The following is a 20056-nucleotide window of genomic DNA, read 5'->3' on the forward strand; positions in this document are numbered from 1 at the left end:
TTAGAGAATATAAACCAATTTTGGGACGTACGGACGAATGTACGTAGGTAAGTGCAGATGGACAAGGGTAAAACTTAATGCCCCCACCGCTACGGCGGGGGCATAAACTAGAGGCTCTAAAGAGCCTGTGTCGCTCACCTTGGTCTATGTGCATATTAAACAAAGAACACAGATGGATTCATGAAAAAATTGTGTTTTGGTGATGGTGATGTGTTTGTAGATCTTACTTTACTGAACATTCTTGCTCCTTACTATTATCTCTATCTAAAATGAACTTGGCCAGGTAGTTACAGTGGAAAATATTTTGTAAAAATTTACAAAAATTTACAAAATTTATGAAAATTGTAAAAAATTTACTATAAAGGGCAATAACTCCTTAAGGGGCAATTGACAATTTTGGTCATGTTGACTTATTTGTAGATCTAACTTTGCTGTACATTATTGCTGTTTACAGTTTATCTCTATCTATAATAATATTCAAGATAATAACCAAAAGCTGCAAAATTTTCTTAAAATTACCAATTCAGGGGCAGCAACCCAACAACGTGTTGCCTGATTGGTCTGAAAATTTCAGGGCAGATAGATCTTGACCTAATAAACAATTTTATCCTAATCAGATTTGCTCTAAATGCTTTGGTTTCAGAGATATGAGCCAAAAACTGCATTTTACCCTATGTACTATTTTTTAGCCATGTCGGCCATCTTGGATCGCGGGTGGGGTCATCAGACACATTTTTTAAACTAGATACCCTAAGGATGATTGTGGACAAGTTTGGTTAAATTTGTCTCAGTAGTTTCAGAGGAGAAGATTTTTGTAAAAGATTACAAAAATTTACGAAAAATGGTTAAAAATTGACTATAAAGGGCAATAACTCCTTTAGGGGTCAACTGACCATTTTGGTCAAGTTGACTTATTTGTAGATCTTACTTTGCTGAACATTATTGCTGTTTACAGTTTATCTCTATCTATAATAATATTCAAGATAATAACCAAAAACAGCAAAATTTCCTTAAAATTACCAATTCAGGGGCAGCAACCCAACAACGGGTTGTCCGATTCATCTGAAAATTTCAGGGCAGATAGATCTTAACCTGATAAACAATTTTACCCAGTCAGATTCGCTCTAAATGCTTGGTTTCAGAGATATAAGCCAAAATCTACATTTTACCCCTATGTTCTATTTTTAGCCATGGTGACCATCTTGGTTGGTTGGCCAGGTCACCGGACACATCTTTTAAACAAGATACCCCAATGATGATTGTGGCCAAGTTGGGTCAAATTTGGCCCAGTAGTTTCAGAGGAGAAGATTTTTGTAAAAGTTAACGACGACAGACGACGACGACGGACGACGACGACGGATGACGGACGCCAAGTGATGAGAAAAGCTCACTTGGCCCTTTGGACCAGGTGAGCTAAAAAGGAGCAAACATCCTTAATTACAAAACATGTTTTTCTTGTACTTGAGGTACCAGATGTGGTATAACACGAATAATTCAGTCGTTATATTCCACTGACCTATGATTATTTCATTAACGTCTGATTGCATAGACAATGAGAAATCTTCAATCAAACATTCGGAATAAGTTGGGATTTACCTATCTCAATAAAATTGAGCCAATTGCTGATTTGTCACCTCTTCAACACGGCATCATATTAAAATCCAGGATTTGTGAAGAGTTTTTATCGTGTAAGGAATTCAGGCCCTCTCAAGTAGGAGAGATCGATTACGGGGAGGGACTAAATTATTCGGGTTAGATGTGGTATAGTAAACAGTATGATATCACAGTAATTAACTTACCATCACATATCCCACTTTTTAGTTTTATATCATCTATAGCAATATCGCCCTTCCATGTTGTTGCTTTATTAGCTTCTATAAATAACTGCAAGAGAAAAAGTTTGTAAAATTTAATTACCTAATTATAGATCTTAATTGGTAAAATAAAACTTCTAGGAAATCTTTTCCATTTCATGGTAATTGATATTTGATTATACCAAACAGTCTATTTTCTGTGAATTGATTTATTTTCAGTGGTTTCAAGTTTATGTTGATGGATGAAAAATGGTTAAAATTTTCATGGATATTTGAGTCAGACCTTCAGAAAATTAGTTTGTTGAAAATCCACGAAAATAGGAACCTAATGAAAAATAATGAATTTATTTGGAGATCTTGTCTTACTGATCATTTTTCTGTTTAAAGTTTCTATTTATCAGCTTTCAAGAAATTAGACAGAGTTCACAATTTAAGGGCAATAACACCTATAAAAAGTTGTCCGACAGCTTTGATGTAAAAACAATAATAGGTAGAGCTCAACATTCTGAATATTTCTGCCCTGTCAGATTTCTCTTTTATAGAGGTTTTCAAAATATTAGACAAAATGTTCTGTTTTTAGCCATGTGGGCTATTCCATATTTTTTTTAGCCCTTTTTTCTCTATCAATATTTTTCTGTACCCCTCCCCCCCCCTAATTGTTTCTCTATTCTGTAAACCCAATCCAGACCCTCATATATTTCATTTCTGTAGAGATATCTCATATACAAACAAACCTTCATTCCTGCCGCAGAAGTAATTGTAACCATCCCCTTGTTCCACTGGTCATCATGGTTACCAGATTCTTTAAACAGTTCATTTTCAGGGGCTGTAACTCCAGTTGATATTTTCAGATCTCCCATTGTATCAGATCCAAACATGTGATATTCAAAAGTCAAACAATAGTCACCTGCTGTAAAGAAAGAAAGAATATTTTCTATATTTTTGTAACAATGCTGAAAAAATAGTTTTCAAAAGATCAAATAGGCAAATTCTCACTGGTCATGAGACATTAACTTTTTTTTCTTCTTTTTGCATTTATATGGTTTTTACAGGAAGGCTAGCATATTCTCATTAGTCATGTGATGTAAACTTTTCTTTCTTCATTTTTTCAACTCTACTTGTAAGTTGTCTACAATAAGTTATATCACAGAATATCTTTTTATTGATAACTCCTTAAGGCTGTTCGCTCCTCTTGTTTTTGAATTTCTGTCAGATATTCGGAATCCTCTGGTTTTATCCATGTGGTGCTAATAAATATTTTGCCCGCTAACCCCTACTTTTCTTTTCATAATTTTATTACATATAGTTATAAAGGCGATATTTGAAAATCTTATAAAATCCTTGTTAAATGTATGAAAAATCTAGAGAGAATCATTTCCCGCCAAATTTTCAATGGCTTATATCTCGAAAACAAGCAAACAGACCCTTTAATTTTTTCTGCTTTTTCTAGTTCCTTTATTCATACAATTTCAATTTATAACAGTCTTTTGAAAAGCTTGTTATTTTGAAACAGGGTAGGGAACATCCTTAAAACAAATAGTATAATTTACCATTTAATGTCGTTGACGATTCTAGCCTAGCAACATCGTAGCTGCTCCTTGGTGAAGATACTTCTACAAACTTGTACCAACTGCCTTCAACTGCCGATTGTGGTCCAGTGCCACTGGATGGAGTCTGGCCCTGAATACAATTACATAAATAAAGTGACCAAGATTATCTTTGAAGAATGTTTCTATCTGTAGATTACATTTTAATGACACTTTCAGTAGTACAGTCAAGGTTTAGAACAAACATTTCTAAAATTGTTCCCTTTATAAATTTTAAAATTATGAAGAAACTGAGGTTTCAACTCCCTCAGGCAAAGTTGACCTTAGATGGATTTGGCTATTTTTAAGGTACTTTTAGTCATATAACTCTTTGACTGTTTCGGTTCTCATACATCCTTGGCTTTCAAATATTCGGCTTTGAGTGTTCCTGATGACGGTAAATCCAGAAAAGCACTTGTGACCTTATAAGGGAGGCAACCTTTGTATTGATCACTTCTATTAATCTATAGTTTAACCTGTATAGAAAGGTCACACTCAGGACCAGAGAAAACTGACCTTTTAAGGGAGGCAACCTTTGTATTGATCACTTCTATTAATCTATAGTATAACCTGTGTAGAAAGGTCACACTCAGGACCAGAGAAAACTGACCTTTTAAGGGAGGCAACCTTTGTATTGATCACTTCTATTAATCTATAGTATAACATGTGTAGAAAGGTCACCCTCAGGACCAGAGAAAACTGACCTTATAAGGGAGGCAACCTTTGTATTGATCACTTCTATTAATCTATAGTCAAATCTGTATAGAAAGGTCACACTGAGGACCAGAGAAAATTGTCCTTTTAAGGGAGGCAACCTTTGTATTGATCACTTCTTTTAATCTATAGTTTAACCTGTATAGAAAGGTCACCCTCAGGACCAGAGAAAACTGACCTTTTAAGGGAGGCAACCTTTGTATTGATCACTTCTATTAATCTATAGTATAACCTGTGTAGAAAGGTCACCCTCAGGACCAGAGAAAACTGACCTTATAAGGGAGGCAACCTTTGTATTGATCACTTCTATTAATCTATAGTCAAATCTGTATAGAAAGGTCACACTGAGGACCAGAGAAAATTGACCTTTTAAGGGAGGCAACCTTTGTATTGATCACTTCTTTTAATCTATAGTTTAACCTGTATAGAAAGGTCACCCTCAGGACCAGAGAAAACTGACCTTTTAAGGGAGGCAACCTTTGTATTGATCACTTCTATTAATCTATAGTTTAACCTGTGTAGAAAGGTCACCCTCTTGACCAGAGAAAACTGACCTTTAAAGGGAGGCAACCTTTGTATTGATCACTTCTATTAATCTTTAGTCAAACCTGTATAAAAAGTGCACCCTAAGGACCAGAGAAAACTGACCTTTTAAAGGAGGCAACCTTTGTATTGATCACTGCTATTAATCTTTAGTCAAACCTGTATAGAAAGTGCACCCTCAGGACCAGAGAAAACTGACCTTATAAGGGAGGCAACCTTTGTATTGATGATCAGAACGCCTAGGTATTACTTCATCATGAAGAGATTGACAAGACAAGAATTTTAGCTTCAAAGCAGGTTTGAAAAAAAAAGAAAACAACACGTTTTCTCTGGTCCTGAGGGTGTCCTTTCTATACAGGTTTGACTATAGATTAATAGAAGTGATTATAACAAAGGTTGCCTCTCTTAAAAGGTCAGTTTTCTCTGGTCCTGAGGGTGACCTTTCTATACAGGTTTGACTATAGATTAATAGAAGTAATCAATACAAAGATTGCCTCCATTAACAGGTCAATTTTCTCTGGTCCTGAGGTGATCTTTATATTCAGGTTTGACTGTAGATTAATAGAAGTGTGCAAGCTGTGTTACAAGTGCAGTATATTATATTGTGTGGATGTTCTGCCACTTTTAAATTGTATCTGGGTTGGGGCTCTGAATTGTCCAGAAATTTAATATTGAATTTTGTGTAGAAATAAGAATTTTTCAACAGTAAGTGTTTTCAATTGGTTTTATGAAAAATTGTCCTGCAGAAGTTATCTGTAGATAAATATAGATACAAGTGTGTAAAGTGTAATTCTAAATTTATCGACTACAAAAAGTTTAATTTTCAAACTGAATTAAGGATGTTCACTCCTCTGTTTCAAAATAACAAGCTTTTTAAAGACTGTTATAAATTGATAGTATATAAATAATGAAACTTAAAAAGTAGAAAATAAAATGACAGGGGTATGTCCTAGTTTTTGAGATAAAATTAATTGAAAATTTGGCAGGAAATGATTTTCTCAAGATTTTTCATATATTCTTTATGGCAGGAAATGATTTTCTCTAGATTTTTCATATATTCTTTGGGCAGGAAATTATTTTCTCTAGATTTTTCATATATTTTTCTTGGCATGAAATGATTTTCTCTAGATATTTCATATATTCTTTTTGGCAGGAAGTGATTTTCTCTAGATTTTTCATATATTCAGCATTGGCAGGAAATGATTTTCTCTAGATTTTTCATATATTCTTTTTGGCAGGAAATGATTTTCTCTAGATTTTTCATATATTCAGCATTGGCAGGAAATGATTTTCTCTAGATTTTTCTTATATTCAGCATTGGCAGGAAATGATTTTCTGTAGATTTTTCATATATTCAACATTGGCACCTTCTTCTTTCAAAAACTATGAACAAATAACAAGGACTTTATAATATTTTTAAAAATTGCTTTTTTAGATTTTAGATATATTTTAAAAGTAAGAAAAGAAAAGTAGGGGTTAGACTAGGGCAAATTTTTATTGGCATTATTTTGATAAAACTAGATGTTCCCAATACCTGACAAAAAAATAAAATACAAGAGTAGTGAACATCCTTAAAGCACAAGACATGATGTTTGTTCCATGTTTGTGTGTTGTTGACAATCCAGATTTTGGATTTCGTATCAATACAATCTTTCAACTTTGACTTACACCTCTACGAGTCCAATCAAAATCATCATCAGTAGCTTCAACCAAAAAACATGTAGCACCATCCTCAAATGTACATGTCTGGGTGCCATCTGAAAAGAAAGAACAAAATGGAGACATGAAAGTATAACAAAATGGCTCTTTACATTAATCTTTGTGTAACCCTTGAATATTTTCAAAATACAAACGTATTTCATCACAAAAAAAAATCTTTTGTCATTTCATTCTTTAGCTTCAAAGGATACTTGAGAATACTTTTTTTCAATTCTTGGACTTCACATACACAATAAGTTTGAATTTCCTCACAGAAACATAACCTGAGAGTAATTCAGATATTGGTTTAAACCCTTTTTGTCGAAAAAAAATTCCTGTTTATCTGTATTTTACTTATAATGGACTTTGTTTTTCTGCCAGGAATCAAAACATTCACTCTGTGGTTAAAGTTTTTAAAATTTTAATAACTCTCTTAAGCTATCCTGGATTTGTACCAAACTTGGACAGAAGCTTGTTTATGATCAAAAGCTACTATCTAGAAGGAAATTTTGTAAAAATTTATTTCCTGTTTTTCCATATATATTACTTATAAATGGACTTAGTTTTTCTTCCAGTTAACATTACATACAGTCTGCAGTTAAGGTTTTTAAAACATTTATTAGATTCATAAACCATCCTGGATTTTTACCAAACTTGGATAGAAGCTTCTTACAATCAAAAGATAGTATCTAGAAATGGGTAGCCGACAGATCTAGAAAGTGAACATAGTTTCAATCTGCTGACCAAATATGAAATCATTATTTTCAGTAGTACCGGAAACTAGAGGCTCTCAAGAGTCTGTGTCGCTCACCTGTATTTACTGATGCTTTGGAAATCATGTAAAATAAGGTTAAAATCATAATTAATAGTATTAGATATTAGATATTATAATGATATCTAAGATAATAACAAAAAACTGCAAAATTTTTGTAAAATTACTAATTCAGGGGCAGCAACCCAACAACGGGTTGTCGGATTCGTTAGAAAATTCAGGGCAGATAAATCTAAATCTGATGAACATTTTTGCCACATGTCAGATGTGCTCTAAATGCTTTAGTTTCAGAGATATAAACCAAAAACTGCATTTTACCCCTATGTTCTATTTTTAACCAAGTCGGCCATGATGGTTGGAAGGCGGGGGTCATCAGACAAATTTTTTAAACTAGATACCCTAATAATGATTATGGCCAAGTATGGTTAAATTTGTCTTAGTAGTTTCAGAGAAGAAGATTTTTGTAAAAGATTACAAAAATTTACAAAAAATTGTTAAAAATTGACTATTAAGGCCAATTACTCCTAAAGGGGTTGACTGACAATTTTGGTCATGACAACTTATTTGTAGATCTTACTTTGCTGAACATTATTGCTGTTTACAGTTTATCTATATCTATTATAATATTCAAGATAATAACCAAAAACGGCAAAATTTCCTTAAAATTACCAATTCAGGGGCAGCAACCCAATAACAGGTTGTCAGATTTGTCTGAAAATTTCAGGGCAGATAGATCTTGACCTGATAATCAGTTTTACCCTATGTCAGATTTACTCTTAATGCTTTGGTTTCAGAGATATAAGCCAAAATCTACATTTTACCCCTATGTTCTATTTTTAGTCATGGCGGCCATCTTGGTTGGTTGGCGGGGTCATCGGACACATTTTTTAAACTAGATACCCTAATGATGATTGTGGCCAAGTGTGGTTAAATTTGGCCCAGTGGTTTCAGAGAAGAAGATTTTTGTAAAAAGCTAACGACGACGAAGACGACGACGGACGACAAGTGATGAGAAAAGCTCACTTGGCCCTTTGGGCCAGGTGAGCTAAAAAGCATGAAAGAGACTGCTTCTAAATCCCCCACCGAAAAAAAAACACTTCCCCTCCCCCTTCCCCCCTACAAAGTGTTGGTAAAGATGTACAGATTAGATGTAAGCATAAAACATCAATATATTTACCTGTTGGTTGAGTCGGTGTAGTTGTAGTCGGTGCAGTTGTTGTTGGTGTAGTTTTAGTCGGTGTAGTCATAGTCGGTGCAGTTGTAGTTGGTGCAGTTGTAGTTGGTGTAGTCGTAGTCGATGTAGTCGTAGTTGGTGTAGTCGTAGTTGGTGTAGTCGTAGTTGGTGCGTTTGTTGGACCAGCTGTAACTGGGTTGCCTGCAAAGTAATGTAACTATTACCATGGCTTCTTTATAGACTAAGACATAATAATAATTTCAACTTTTTAAAATATTCTTATTTCTATTTATCTTGTTCAAAAAGTAATAAAATGAGATGCTTATTATAATCTAAAAATTTGATAACACAATCTTCAGGGAAATAAAATAACTTCCATTTAAAAAGAAGAACAGAGAACCAATGTGCCTCGAATGGCATATATTTTATCTGTCCATGGACAATAAATAAAAAAGATTTTTAGAGTTTATATGAATACCTTAGAGAAAAGAAAACTTGAGAGCAAATGCAATGCAATTTCCAATATAATTAACGATTCCATAACTCTTTCAAAAAAATTAGATCTATTCTGATTTTTGACTTGCCATAGACATTACTGATATAAATCTACAATATAAGTTTTATAACAAGAGGCTCTCAAGAGCCTGAATCGCTCACCTGTAATTTTTTGCTTAAATCTTTCATCAATGATTATTTTTGCTTTTCAATATATATTAATGAATGGCATAAAACTTCCATTGAAATGTTCTTTGTATCTGTCATATTTTCTTCAAAATCAAAGAAATGCATTTTACCCCTATGTTTCATTTTAGCAATAGTGGCTATGTTTCTTGACGTACAAGAAAATAAAATACAAAATTTATACTAGATACTCTGAAACTCATTCAGCCCAAGTTTGGCTGAAATTGATTCAGCAGTTTCAAAGTAGAAGATTTTTTTAAATTGGGCAAACTAAATGAACAAATTGTGAAAAATTGATTTTAAAGGGCAATAACTTCTTAAGGGGACAATTGACAATTTTGGTCATACAAACTTATTTGGAGATCTTACTTTGCTGAACATTTTTGCTGTTTACAGTTTATCTTTATCATTAATAATATTCAAGATAATAACCAAAATCTGCAAAATTTCCTAAAAATTACCAATTAAGTTGCAGCAATCCAACAATGGGTTGTTAGATTCATCTGAAAATTTCAGGGCCGACAGAGCTTGGCCAAATAAACGTTTTTACCTCTCATCGGATTAGCTCTAAATACTTTGGTTTTTGAGATATAAGCCAAAAATTGCATTTTACCACTACGTTCTTTTTTTAGCCATGGCGGCCATGTTATTTGACGAAACAGTTATTTAAAACACAAACTTTATTCTAGATACCCTAAGCATCATTCAGCTTAAGTTTGGTTGGAATTGGTTCAGTAGTTTCAGAGAAGAAGATGTTTGAAATAGTTTACACCAGACGGACAATGACGGATGCCAAGTGATGGCAAAAGCTCACAATTCCTTCGGAACGGTGAGCTAAAAATCTGGTAAGAATTGTACATGTGAGAGCACTTATAAGGACAGACACGTGTTATTTCTATGTTCCTCACAACAGGTCACATGGGAGACAGAAAAACAGCCTGCCATCCTGATAACTCCCCTTTAAATCTATGAAATAATCTTACCAAAACTTTCCAGAATTACCTGATTAAATCCCCTTTAAATTTTTATGTAATAATCTTACCACAACTTCCTGGAATTACCTAATTAACTCCCCTTTAAATCTATGTAATAATTACCTGATTAACTCCCCTTTAAATCTATGTAATAATCTTACCACAACTTCCTGGAATTACCTGATTAACTCCCCTTTAAATCTATGTAATAATCTTACCACAAGTTCCTGGAATTACCTGACTAACTCCCCTTTAAATCTATGTAATAATCTTACCACAAGTTCCTGGAATTACCTGATTAACTCCCCTTTGAATCTATGTAATAATCTTACCACAACTTCCTGGAATTACCTGATTAACTCCCCTTTAAATCTATGTAACAATCTTACCACAACTTCCTGGAATTACCTGACTAACTCCCCTTTAAATCTATGTAATAATCTTACCACAACTTCCGAGAATTACCTGATTAACTCCCCTTTAAATCTATGTAATAATCTTACCACAAGTTCCTGGAATAAGTGATAAATCGTCAATGGCTATATCGCTTGACCATCCAGATCCACGAACACCTTCAATTGTTATCTGAAACAAGTCACAATGCAACACTGTCAGTCAGGGGTATTAATATTCTTTTATTACTTGAAGTCGATATTAATATACTTATATAAGTAAATTGGTAAGATACTTATACAAGTGTACTTTACTTACTTGTATAGGTAAATTATTTTAATGGCTTAGTTATGTCCCTTAGACTTTCAGATTTTTTACTTCTACAAGTAAAAAAGTCATATTACTGTGGATTCATTAATATTCGTTGGATACCAATTTTCGTGGGTTTCGTGGATACAGGGGAACCACGAATTCAAATGTTCAACGAATAACATATTTTGAATAGGCTTTGAATACAGAGATTGGAAAAAACCACGAAATCAAATATCCACGAATATGAAAGTTTTCAGCAATCCACGAAAATTGATACCCACGAAAATAAATGAATCCACAGTATCTTCTTTTCTTGAATTTCTCATAACTTCTTTGCTCTAATAGAATTTTCAATTGTCTTTCCTTTGCAGATGATTTAATTAATCATTGTAATTTCATGGACAATGAAAATCTCATTAGTCTGTTATCTTCAAAACACTGCTCATTTACAAGCCTCCAGGTGGCAATTTTTGAAGGCCTTGCACAATTACCGGTACTTAAGATCTTTGAGCAATAACTTATTCTGTTGAATTAATGAGATGAAACATTGAACTCTAATAAAAAACAAGAATGTGTCCATAGTACACAGATGCCCCACTCGCACTATCATTTTCTATGTTCAGTGGACTGTGAAATTGGGGTTAAAACTCTTAATTTAGCATTACAATTAGAAAGATCATATCATAGGGAACATGTGTACTAAGTTTCAAGTTGATTGGACTTCAACTTCATCAAAAGCTACCTTGACCAAAAACTTTAACCTGAAGCGGGACAGACGGTGGGGCATAATAATGAGCTAATCAATGAAAAACTGTTGAAGGCATGTTTTTACATCCCAAAACTTGAGAATTTTAGGGATTGTAAAACAAAATTACTTATACAAGTAATTTTTTTAAGAAAATTAAGGGGAGATTATTCAAACATTATAAGAAAATATGAATACCCCTGACTGACTGTATATCTTATTTTAAACTGCAGTGTGGAGGCCTTATGCGACTTCTGGTATTAAGGTATTAAGGTTAAGGTAAGGTAATGTTAAACTGCAATCATAATCGTTAATAGTTCAATTCATTCTTTTATGTTGCATTTTTCACATTTTGTGAAGAAAATTCTTTGAACTATACTAATATTTTCTTGTTTCAGTAGTTGTCATCACTTTATATAATGTTGACTTTTAAGTTTACTTTGTTTAAGGTAGAGTTTCCCTGAGAAATCATCAAATACTATGGGTTTCAATTTTATTTAGATGGTAAATTATATTTACAATTCATCTCATAGCTTAAATCTAAAAACCTGTAGAAATAAATAAGAGTTTATGTAAAATGTGTGACAATCATTTAATATGGACTAATATAACTCTAATCTGATATATATGTGAGAAATATGCCACAATAAGAAAAAAATCTAAAATCAATGAACCATGATGAGGAGGCAGGGCCATATAATCTCATGGAAATTAGATTTAATACTTAAACAACCGCAAACAAAATAACATTCACTTAATATTAGTGGCTCACTTGTAACTGATCTAATCACAAATTACCTATGCAAAACAATTAAAGTCAATAGCAGAACAAATCCAAATAATCAACATGGAAAGGAGTTGTGCCAATTCTAATACATCTGCATACCAAATATCATTGACCTACCACTAGTTGTCCCCTTAAACTGACCTATTCATAAACTTATACATGTAAAACAACTCAAAGGTTTCAAATTCAATAGAACATGACTGAGGGGGAGGGTCAAATAGTCTCCAAGGAAATGAGATGTGCCAATGCTAATACAACTGCATACCAAATAGCATTGACCTACCACTAGTAGTTCCCAATAAACTGACCTAATCACAAACTAATACATTGCAGAAGCCCCTGCATGTGTAGCCACAGATGCTGGTAAAAGCGTGCCATGCTTCACTTTCTTAATTTTGTCCATGCAATACTAAGGTGTGCTGTTTGACTTCATCAAAGCGAGACAAAAATTAATCAATCAACCAATTACCAAAAAAATTATGACCTCAGTGGTCTTGTGGTACCGTGTTTGCCTCAAGCATGAGAGGTCATGGGTTCAAACCCATGTCGGTTCAAACCAAAGTCTTTAAAATTAGTATTTGCTGCTTCTCCCCTAAGCAAACAGCATAAAAGTCATAAGAAACTTAAATTTTTTTTTTAAAGTTGAACATTTGAATGGCTAAGTTTTACTCTAAAATAAGTGAACATGAATTAAAGAAAATCCTTTATATTATCAAAATCTTCATAAATGTGGCGCTATTGAATTATTGACTTCCAGGAACACTAATTTGCCGATATTTTTCTGTATGCAGTGACCTTAACTACAAGACCTCTCGTTAGAACTTCGGCCACTGCACAGCACAAGTGCGAGGAGAAAACCATGATGAAAGAATGTAAACACACATGCTCTTGAAGGTAAATGTAAATAAAAGATTCTTAAAGAACAAATTTAATACAACAAATCATTTAAAAACTGTTAAAAAATAACTTAATTTAATTAACAAATGGGAACACATGGAACATATAAAAACAAAAGTATTGGCTCTTTCAATTCACTTATCTGTCACGCTTTCCATGTGCTCTGTTTTCATTGTTTATCAATGTCACGATCTGGTAAACTTCGGCAACAAACTTTGAAAGTTAATTAGCTTGCGATCAACAACCACAAAATGAAATATTATTTGTCTATAATACGTTATAGATGTGTAATAAATATAAACAAGAGGCTCTCAAGAGCCTGAATCGCTCACCTGTATTTCAGAGGAGAAGATTTTAAAATGTTAGCAAACTTGATGAACAAATTGTGTAAAATTGTCTTTAAAGGGCAATAACTCCTTAAGGGGTCAATTGACAATTTTGGTCATATTCACTTTTTTGTAGATCTTACTTTACTGAACATTATTGCTGCTTACAGTTTATATATATCTATAATATTCAAAATAATAACAAAAAACTGCAAAATTTTGTTAAAACTACCAATTAGGTGACAGCAACCCAACAATGGGTTGTTCGATTCGTCTGAAAATTTCAGAGCTGATAGATCTTGACTGACTGAACAATTTTATCCCTGTCAGATTTGCTCTAAAAGCTTTAGTTTTTGAGATATAAGCCAAAAACTGCATTTGACACCTATGTTCTATTTTTAGCCATGGTGGCCATGTTTGTCGATGGATCAAAACTTCGGATACAATTTATAAACTAGATACCCTAAGGAACATTTAGTTAAAGTTTGAAGGTATTTGGCCCAGTAGTTTCAGAGGAGAAGATTTTTGAAATAGTTTACGACGACAGACGACGACAGAAGACGACGGACGCCAAGTGATGGCATAAGCTCACATGGGTCCCTTCGGGCCCCGGTGAGCTAAAAACGTGCATGCAAGACTTAGTTTAGTATATATGCATGCATTGGTTCAATAATTTTGATAACATTAAAATTTCAAGAAACTCGTTTCATATGACTTTAAAAAGTAAGAGTAAAGACTGGTCGACTCGGGAGGCAGAATACTTTGTCAGGGTAGGGTGACATGTCTTCCTGCGGACTGTTACCTTGTGAACTAGCACGCTAAAAATTCGGCTCAACGTGTTGGTCTAGTACAAGCAGGGTTAATATTCATATTACATTAACATGTTCTCGTCCTGAATATGCATATTAATTTGCCGCTGGACATAAAGCAGCCATCCATCATCATCCTCATCCATCACAGAAGCTGCTTACCTTGAGACCATTAATGGCAGGTATGTCTACTTCTCCTTTGATCCAATCATTGCCTTGAGCTCCAGACCGTGTCCATATATTAGATTTTGCTGTATTTGATCCCTCAGAGTATATATTTAAGGTACCCATGGTAGAACCCTTCATGTGATAATAAAACGTCATACAGCGGCTAGTAGCTACAATGTATAAGATTACACATTCACTAAGCATTTCTGAAGAAATGGTGGTATGAAATTGTCAACTACACATTTACTTAGTATTTCTGAATAAATGGTAGTATAAAATTATCAACTACACATTCACTAAGTATGGAACTGAATAACATATGTTAAAATTCACAAGATGTCATCAATAAATAATCAAAGTCCCATAACTCCTACATAAATAGTCAAATCAAAATGGCAGTATGGTATGGTCAACTATAACCAGTCAAAGGGTCATGATATAGTGTTCAAAATTTGTCACTACTGTGGATTCATTATTATTCGTAGGATACCAAATTTCGTGAATTTCGTGGGTATAGGGGAACCACGAATTTAAATGTTCAACAAACTGCAAATTTTCTTTATGGTTGTAAGCAGATTTTGACAAAACCACGAAATCAAATATCCATGAAAAATCAAGTTTTCCTCAATCCACGAAAATTGGTACCCACAAAAATAAATGAATCCAGTATTCTACAAAAGGCCAACAGTGGCATAAGAAACAAAGAAAAACAAGAATGTGTCCATAGTACAGGGAAGCCCCACTCGCACTATAATTTTCTATGTTCAGTGGACCATGAAATTGGGGTCAAAACTCTAATTTGGCATTAAAATTAGAAAGATCATATCATAGGGAACATGTGTACTAAGTTTCAAGTTGATTGGACTTCAACTTCATCAAAAACTACCTTCACCAAAAACTTTAACCAAAAACTTTAACCTGAAGCGGGACAGACGGACGGATGGAGGAACGAACGAACAAACGGACGCACAGACCGGAAAACATAATGCCCCTAGGTGGGGCATAAAAATTCAAAAAGCCATGTTTTAAAAGTAACAATATTAGCTTCATACAGGGATCTATGCCTACAAAACAATGTGCTAAAACAGATTCCTGTCTGCCATAAACACCATTCCATGACAGCATATTAAATGACACTGACAAAAACAAATTCTTAGTGGCTTTTTGTGCTTGACTTTTTTATTTGATCTTTTCACTAAAAACTCTGTGGAACTAAAATTGGTTTAAGTGGATTTTGCCATTTGAGAGTCTGATAAATTCTTGGTAATATTCTAAAAAGAGGGCATCAACAAGTTTTGATTGGCTAGCAACATCATATAATCACTGGAAATTCAACCAATGATATTACATTATTTTTGTTTCGGGGTAGGAACAATGAAATTACCCCAAGTCATTTGAATTCTGAAAGGTGAATTGTATGTCATTTCTAAGTGACTGCTACACTCTTGTTATTTTTTCTTATCTTACTCGGTAACTGTATATTGGTAGAGAACACAGCTTTATCACCAGCTACTTTATTGCTTCCTGATGCCTCTGTATACACGTACTGGAACCCTTCATGAGCATTGTCTGGTCCTGTATTGCTTGATGGTGTGCCTTGCTATTTATTAGAAAATATAATAATAAAAATAATGCAATTCATGCAAAAAACAATTTTGGAAAGCTTCAAAAATTGTAAGGGAACAAATTTCATAGCTGTCAGTATAAACTAAAATTCAGTTGAACTCTGCAATTACTATGTCATTTTTAGTTACTTGGAACAATAATATTTTATACAGTTAAATATTCTGACAATAAATAGGCTTTAATAGCTAGTAAATCTATTTAATGTCTACTATAATGTTTCCCATTATGCAGTTATGATTAAAATTTTTCTCTTTTTTGATATATTAATATAAACCTCTCATTTCAAAGTTTGAAAATTCAACTATCTTGAGTCAATAAATACATAATTGAATTCATTGGAGTGGTATGGTAAAATCTATATTTATCTAAAAAAAAAAAAAAGGATGAAACTATTACAATCATCAAAATCAAAAACTATCTTAATCTACCTATCATCTATTCTTAAGCCTCTTGTAGATGAAAGTTTTTGATAAAAGTAATTTGAATTAGAGTTATTTCCCTTTGTTGCCATGTTGAAAGGTAATGTACACAAATTCCTTCATGAATCAACCAAATTCAAATGGTTACACTGACCAAGCTTAAGACTAGGCTTTTGAAAAAGATTTTTTCTGAACCATTTCAATATGATTAAGCCTTGTATAATTCAACCAGTTTTCCCTCCAATATGGAGCTAAAGGGAAAAAACTCAAACTGAAACTATGTCATACTAAAAACTATCTATTGAAGTGGTGGACTATGTATAATGCCATATCAATAAATCATATCAATTGTTCTATCTTCCATATTTTTTTCATATGTAAACTCCTCCATCTCAATATGCAGGGGCGGATCCAGCCATTTTTAAAAGGGGGTTCCAACCCAGCATACAGGGAGGGTTCCAACCATATGTCCCCATTTAAAAGCATTGATCATAAAAAAAAATTGGGTTCCAACCACCAGAAACCCTTCCCCCTTGGATCTGCCACTGATTTGTATTCAGAACTCCTCCTCTCAATTTTTCATAAATCTGCTTTTTAAAGATAGGTTGACAAGTTTGGTTTTTTAAAGATTCTATCTATTTTATAATATTTATATACTACTTAAATAAAGAGGTCCAATTTGTTAGCCAACATGATGTCAAAACAAGGAATCAAAGAATTCAACTTTATTTATAACTAATATAGGACACTGGCGTTGATAAAAAAAAGTTACAGGCCCTTCTGTTTTCTTCATAATTAATATTACCAATAATTAACAAGCTCCGGTTGAATTCAATACAGATATCAATAGTAAAAATGTCACATGTAATTTTTTGGTTGTATTAAGAAAACCAGGACAGGTTCAAAGAGAAAAATTTTGAAAGCAGAGAAAACTGTGCACCTTATAATCAGCATGACAATATGACTACTGAAAATTCAAGCTAAAAATAAGGCAAAGGTACTTTAATCCAGTTACTGACCATCAATAAATGGCAGGTGAGCTAGAAAGGGGGTAGGCACTCTGCAATCCCTGTTTAAATTACTGTATTTCAATGGCAGGTGAGCTAGAAAGGGGGTAGACAATCTGCAATCCCTGTTTAAATGACTGTATTCCAATGGCAGGTGAGGTAGAAAGGGGGTAGACAATCCCTGTTTAAATGACTGTATTTCAATGGCAGGTGAGGTAGAAAGGTGGTAGACAATCCCTGTTGAAATGACTGTATTTCAATGGCAGGTGAGGTAGAAAGGTGGTAGACAATCCCTGTTTAAATGACTGTATTTCAATGGCAGGTGAGGTAGAAAGGTGGTAGACAATCTGCAATCCCTGTTTAAATTACTATATTTCAAAGAATAAATTACCTGCAATCCCTTCAAAAATGAAAACAACACTTTTCTGGATTTACCTTCATCAGGAATGTTCAAAGCTAAATATTTGAAAGTCAAGGATGTTTAAAGAACCACAAAACAGTTTAAGAGCTATATGACCAAAAAGGACCTAAAAAAATGGTTTTTTTTTATTTATAAAAATGCATATAATTCTAAACTTACACTGTTAGAGTCCCAATTTATCGCATTACTTGCTTCATTCTCAAAAATACATTTTTCTCCATACTCAAATGTACAATGAATTGGAGAGGATGCTAAAAAATAATAAAAAATGTCATAGTTATTATTCCAATAAACACTAATAACATCACAGGGTAAAACAAGGGTGCTATTTTGCTTGACATGGTGCATCGAATGTATAATTTTGTTTGACAGGGTGCAATGAGGGTATTATTTTCTTTGACAGGGTGCAACAAGGGTATTATTTTGTTTGACAGGGTGCAACAAGGGTATTATTTTGTTTGACAGGGTGCCCTGAAGGTATTATTTTGATTGACAGGGTGCAACAAGGGTATTATTTTGCTTGACAGGGTGCAACACGGGTACTATTTTGACAGGGTGCAACAAGGGTTCTATTTTGCTTGACAGGGTGCAACAAGGGTACTATTTTGCTTAGCAGAGTGCATCGAATGTATAGTTTTGTTTGACAGGGTGCAACAAGGGTACTATTTTGTTTGACAGGGTGCATTGAGGGTATTTTTTTGCTTGACATGGTGCATCGATTATGTATTATGTTTGACAGGGTGCATCGAGGGTATCATTTGCTTGACAGGGTGCATCAAGTGTATTATTTTGTTTGACAGGGTGCATTGAGGGTAGGTATTATTTTGTTTGACAGGGTGCATGGAGTGATTTTGTTTGACAGGGTGCATTAAGGGTATTATTTTGTTTGACAGGGTGCATCAGGGGTATTATTTTGTTAGACAGGGTGCATGGAGGGTATGATTTTGCTTAACAGGGTGCATCAAGGGTATTATTTTTCATTAAGATTTGAACTTCTGATTTTAGATTTTCACTAATTATTTGTCTCAGTTGAGGCAATACAAAACTAAACACAAGCAGCTCTGTAACATCACAATAAATTCATCTGTGACATCAAAGATTGATTGATGTTTGCTTTACACAGCATTAGCGCCCTACAGTCTATATGGCGACAATTATGACATCATAGAAGAGCAACTTCTTTGAATTTCATGAGATGTATAGATTTTGGTCAACTTTGGTATCAAGACTAATTAATAATGTGGATTTGTTTATTCATAGGTACCAATTTTTGTGGATTGAGGAAAACTTACATGTTCGTGGATAATTAATTTCATTGGTTTTGCAGAAGTTTGCATACAAGCATATAGAAAATGTGTCGTTCGCTGAATATTTAATTTCAGGATTCACCTGTACCCACGAAATAAACAAAAATTGTTATCCAACAAATAATAATGAATCCACAGTATTCAGTGAGAGTGAAAACCAGCTAAATATTTACCCAGATGTTTTTTTCATATGAACAGCATCTTTTAATGTAAATGTTTTTCTGGTACTTGCATGGACTCAATCAGTCAGGGGTAATACTTACACAAGTCATTTTTGTTTACTTTTTAAAGATGTAAGTAATTATATACTTGTATAAGTAAATTTGTAAGATTTATATTTTCTTTTCAAGGTTTGAATGATCTCCCCTTAATCTAGATCTTTTTCACAAATTTATTTGTATATGTAATTTTATTTTACAACCCCTAAAATTCAAAAGTTTTGGGAGGTAAAAACATGCCTGAAACAATTTTTCTCTGGTTTGCTAACAATTTTTAATTAGAGTTCAACCTTTTATCTCACTGTTTCAACAAAGAAATCAATTTCGCAAAAGGCACAAGTTGAAAAAAATCAGCATTCAAGGGCAATAACTTTAATAAGTAGTCAACCAACGATTTTGGTCCTGTAGACATTTGTAGATTTTGTCTTGTTGATCATTTTTCCTTGTATTGTTTTTACCTATCTATTAAGATATAATAAGAAAAAAATGCAAAAAATAGGTAAAAATCATCAGAAAAGAGCAATAATTCTACTAAGGAGTCGTCTGACGATTTTTGTCATTGACTTATTTTGTAGATCTTGTCCTTCTGTTCATTTTTGCTTTTTAAAGCTTCTGTCTATCTATTATAATTTTCTAGAAAATAGGAAAACATTTTAAAAAAATGG

At 33.4% G+C, this 20056-nt stretch overlaps 1 protein-coding gene across 3 annotated transcripts in view; it reads right to left on the reverse strand.

The window, feature by feature from the left end:
* LOC127723210 (MAM and LDL-receptor class A domain-containing protein 1-like) overlaps positions 1-20056 on the reverse strand; it is a 108957-nt gene that overhangs the window by 34292 nt on the left and 54609 nt on the right. Inside the window, exons 17-26 of one of the 3 annotated variants that reach the window (XM_052229736.1) lie at positions 18026-18117; positions 15861-15993; positions 14388-14563; positions 10460-10541; positions 8456-8502; positions 8305-8356; positions 6326-6414; positions 3365-3494; positions 2549-2724; positions 1800-1884 (exon numbers count right to left, since the gene is read on the reverse strand). In XM_052229736.1, the coding sequence (XP_052085696.1) occupies positions 1800-1884; positions 2549-2724; positions 3365-3494; positions 6326-6414; positions 8305-8356; positions 8456-8502; positions 10460-10541; positions 14388-14563; positions 15861-15993; positions 18026-18117 (1062 nt within the window). Of the gene's footprint in view, positions 1-1799; positions 1885-2548; positions 2725-3364; positions 3495-6325; positions 6415-8304; positions 8503-10459; positions 10542-14387; positions 14564-15860; positions 15994-18025; positions 18118-20056 lie in introns of all 3 variants that reach the window. The other 2 variants (XM_052229735.1, XM_052229734.1) reach the window with 2 other exon arrangements.

This window comes from Mytilus californianus, unplaced genomic scaffold (assembly GCF_021869535.1).
Source record: "Mytilus californianus isolate M0D057914Y unplaced genomic scaffold, xbMytCali1.0.p SCAF_13, whole genome shotgun sequence".
Classification (NCBI taxonomy): Eukaryota; Metazoa; Mollusca; class Bivalvia; order Mytilida; family Mytilidae; genus Mytilus; species Mytilus californianus.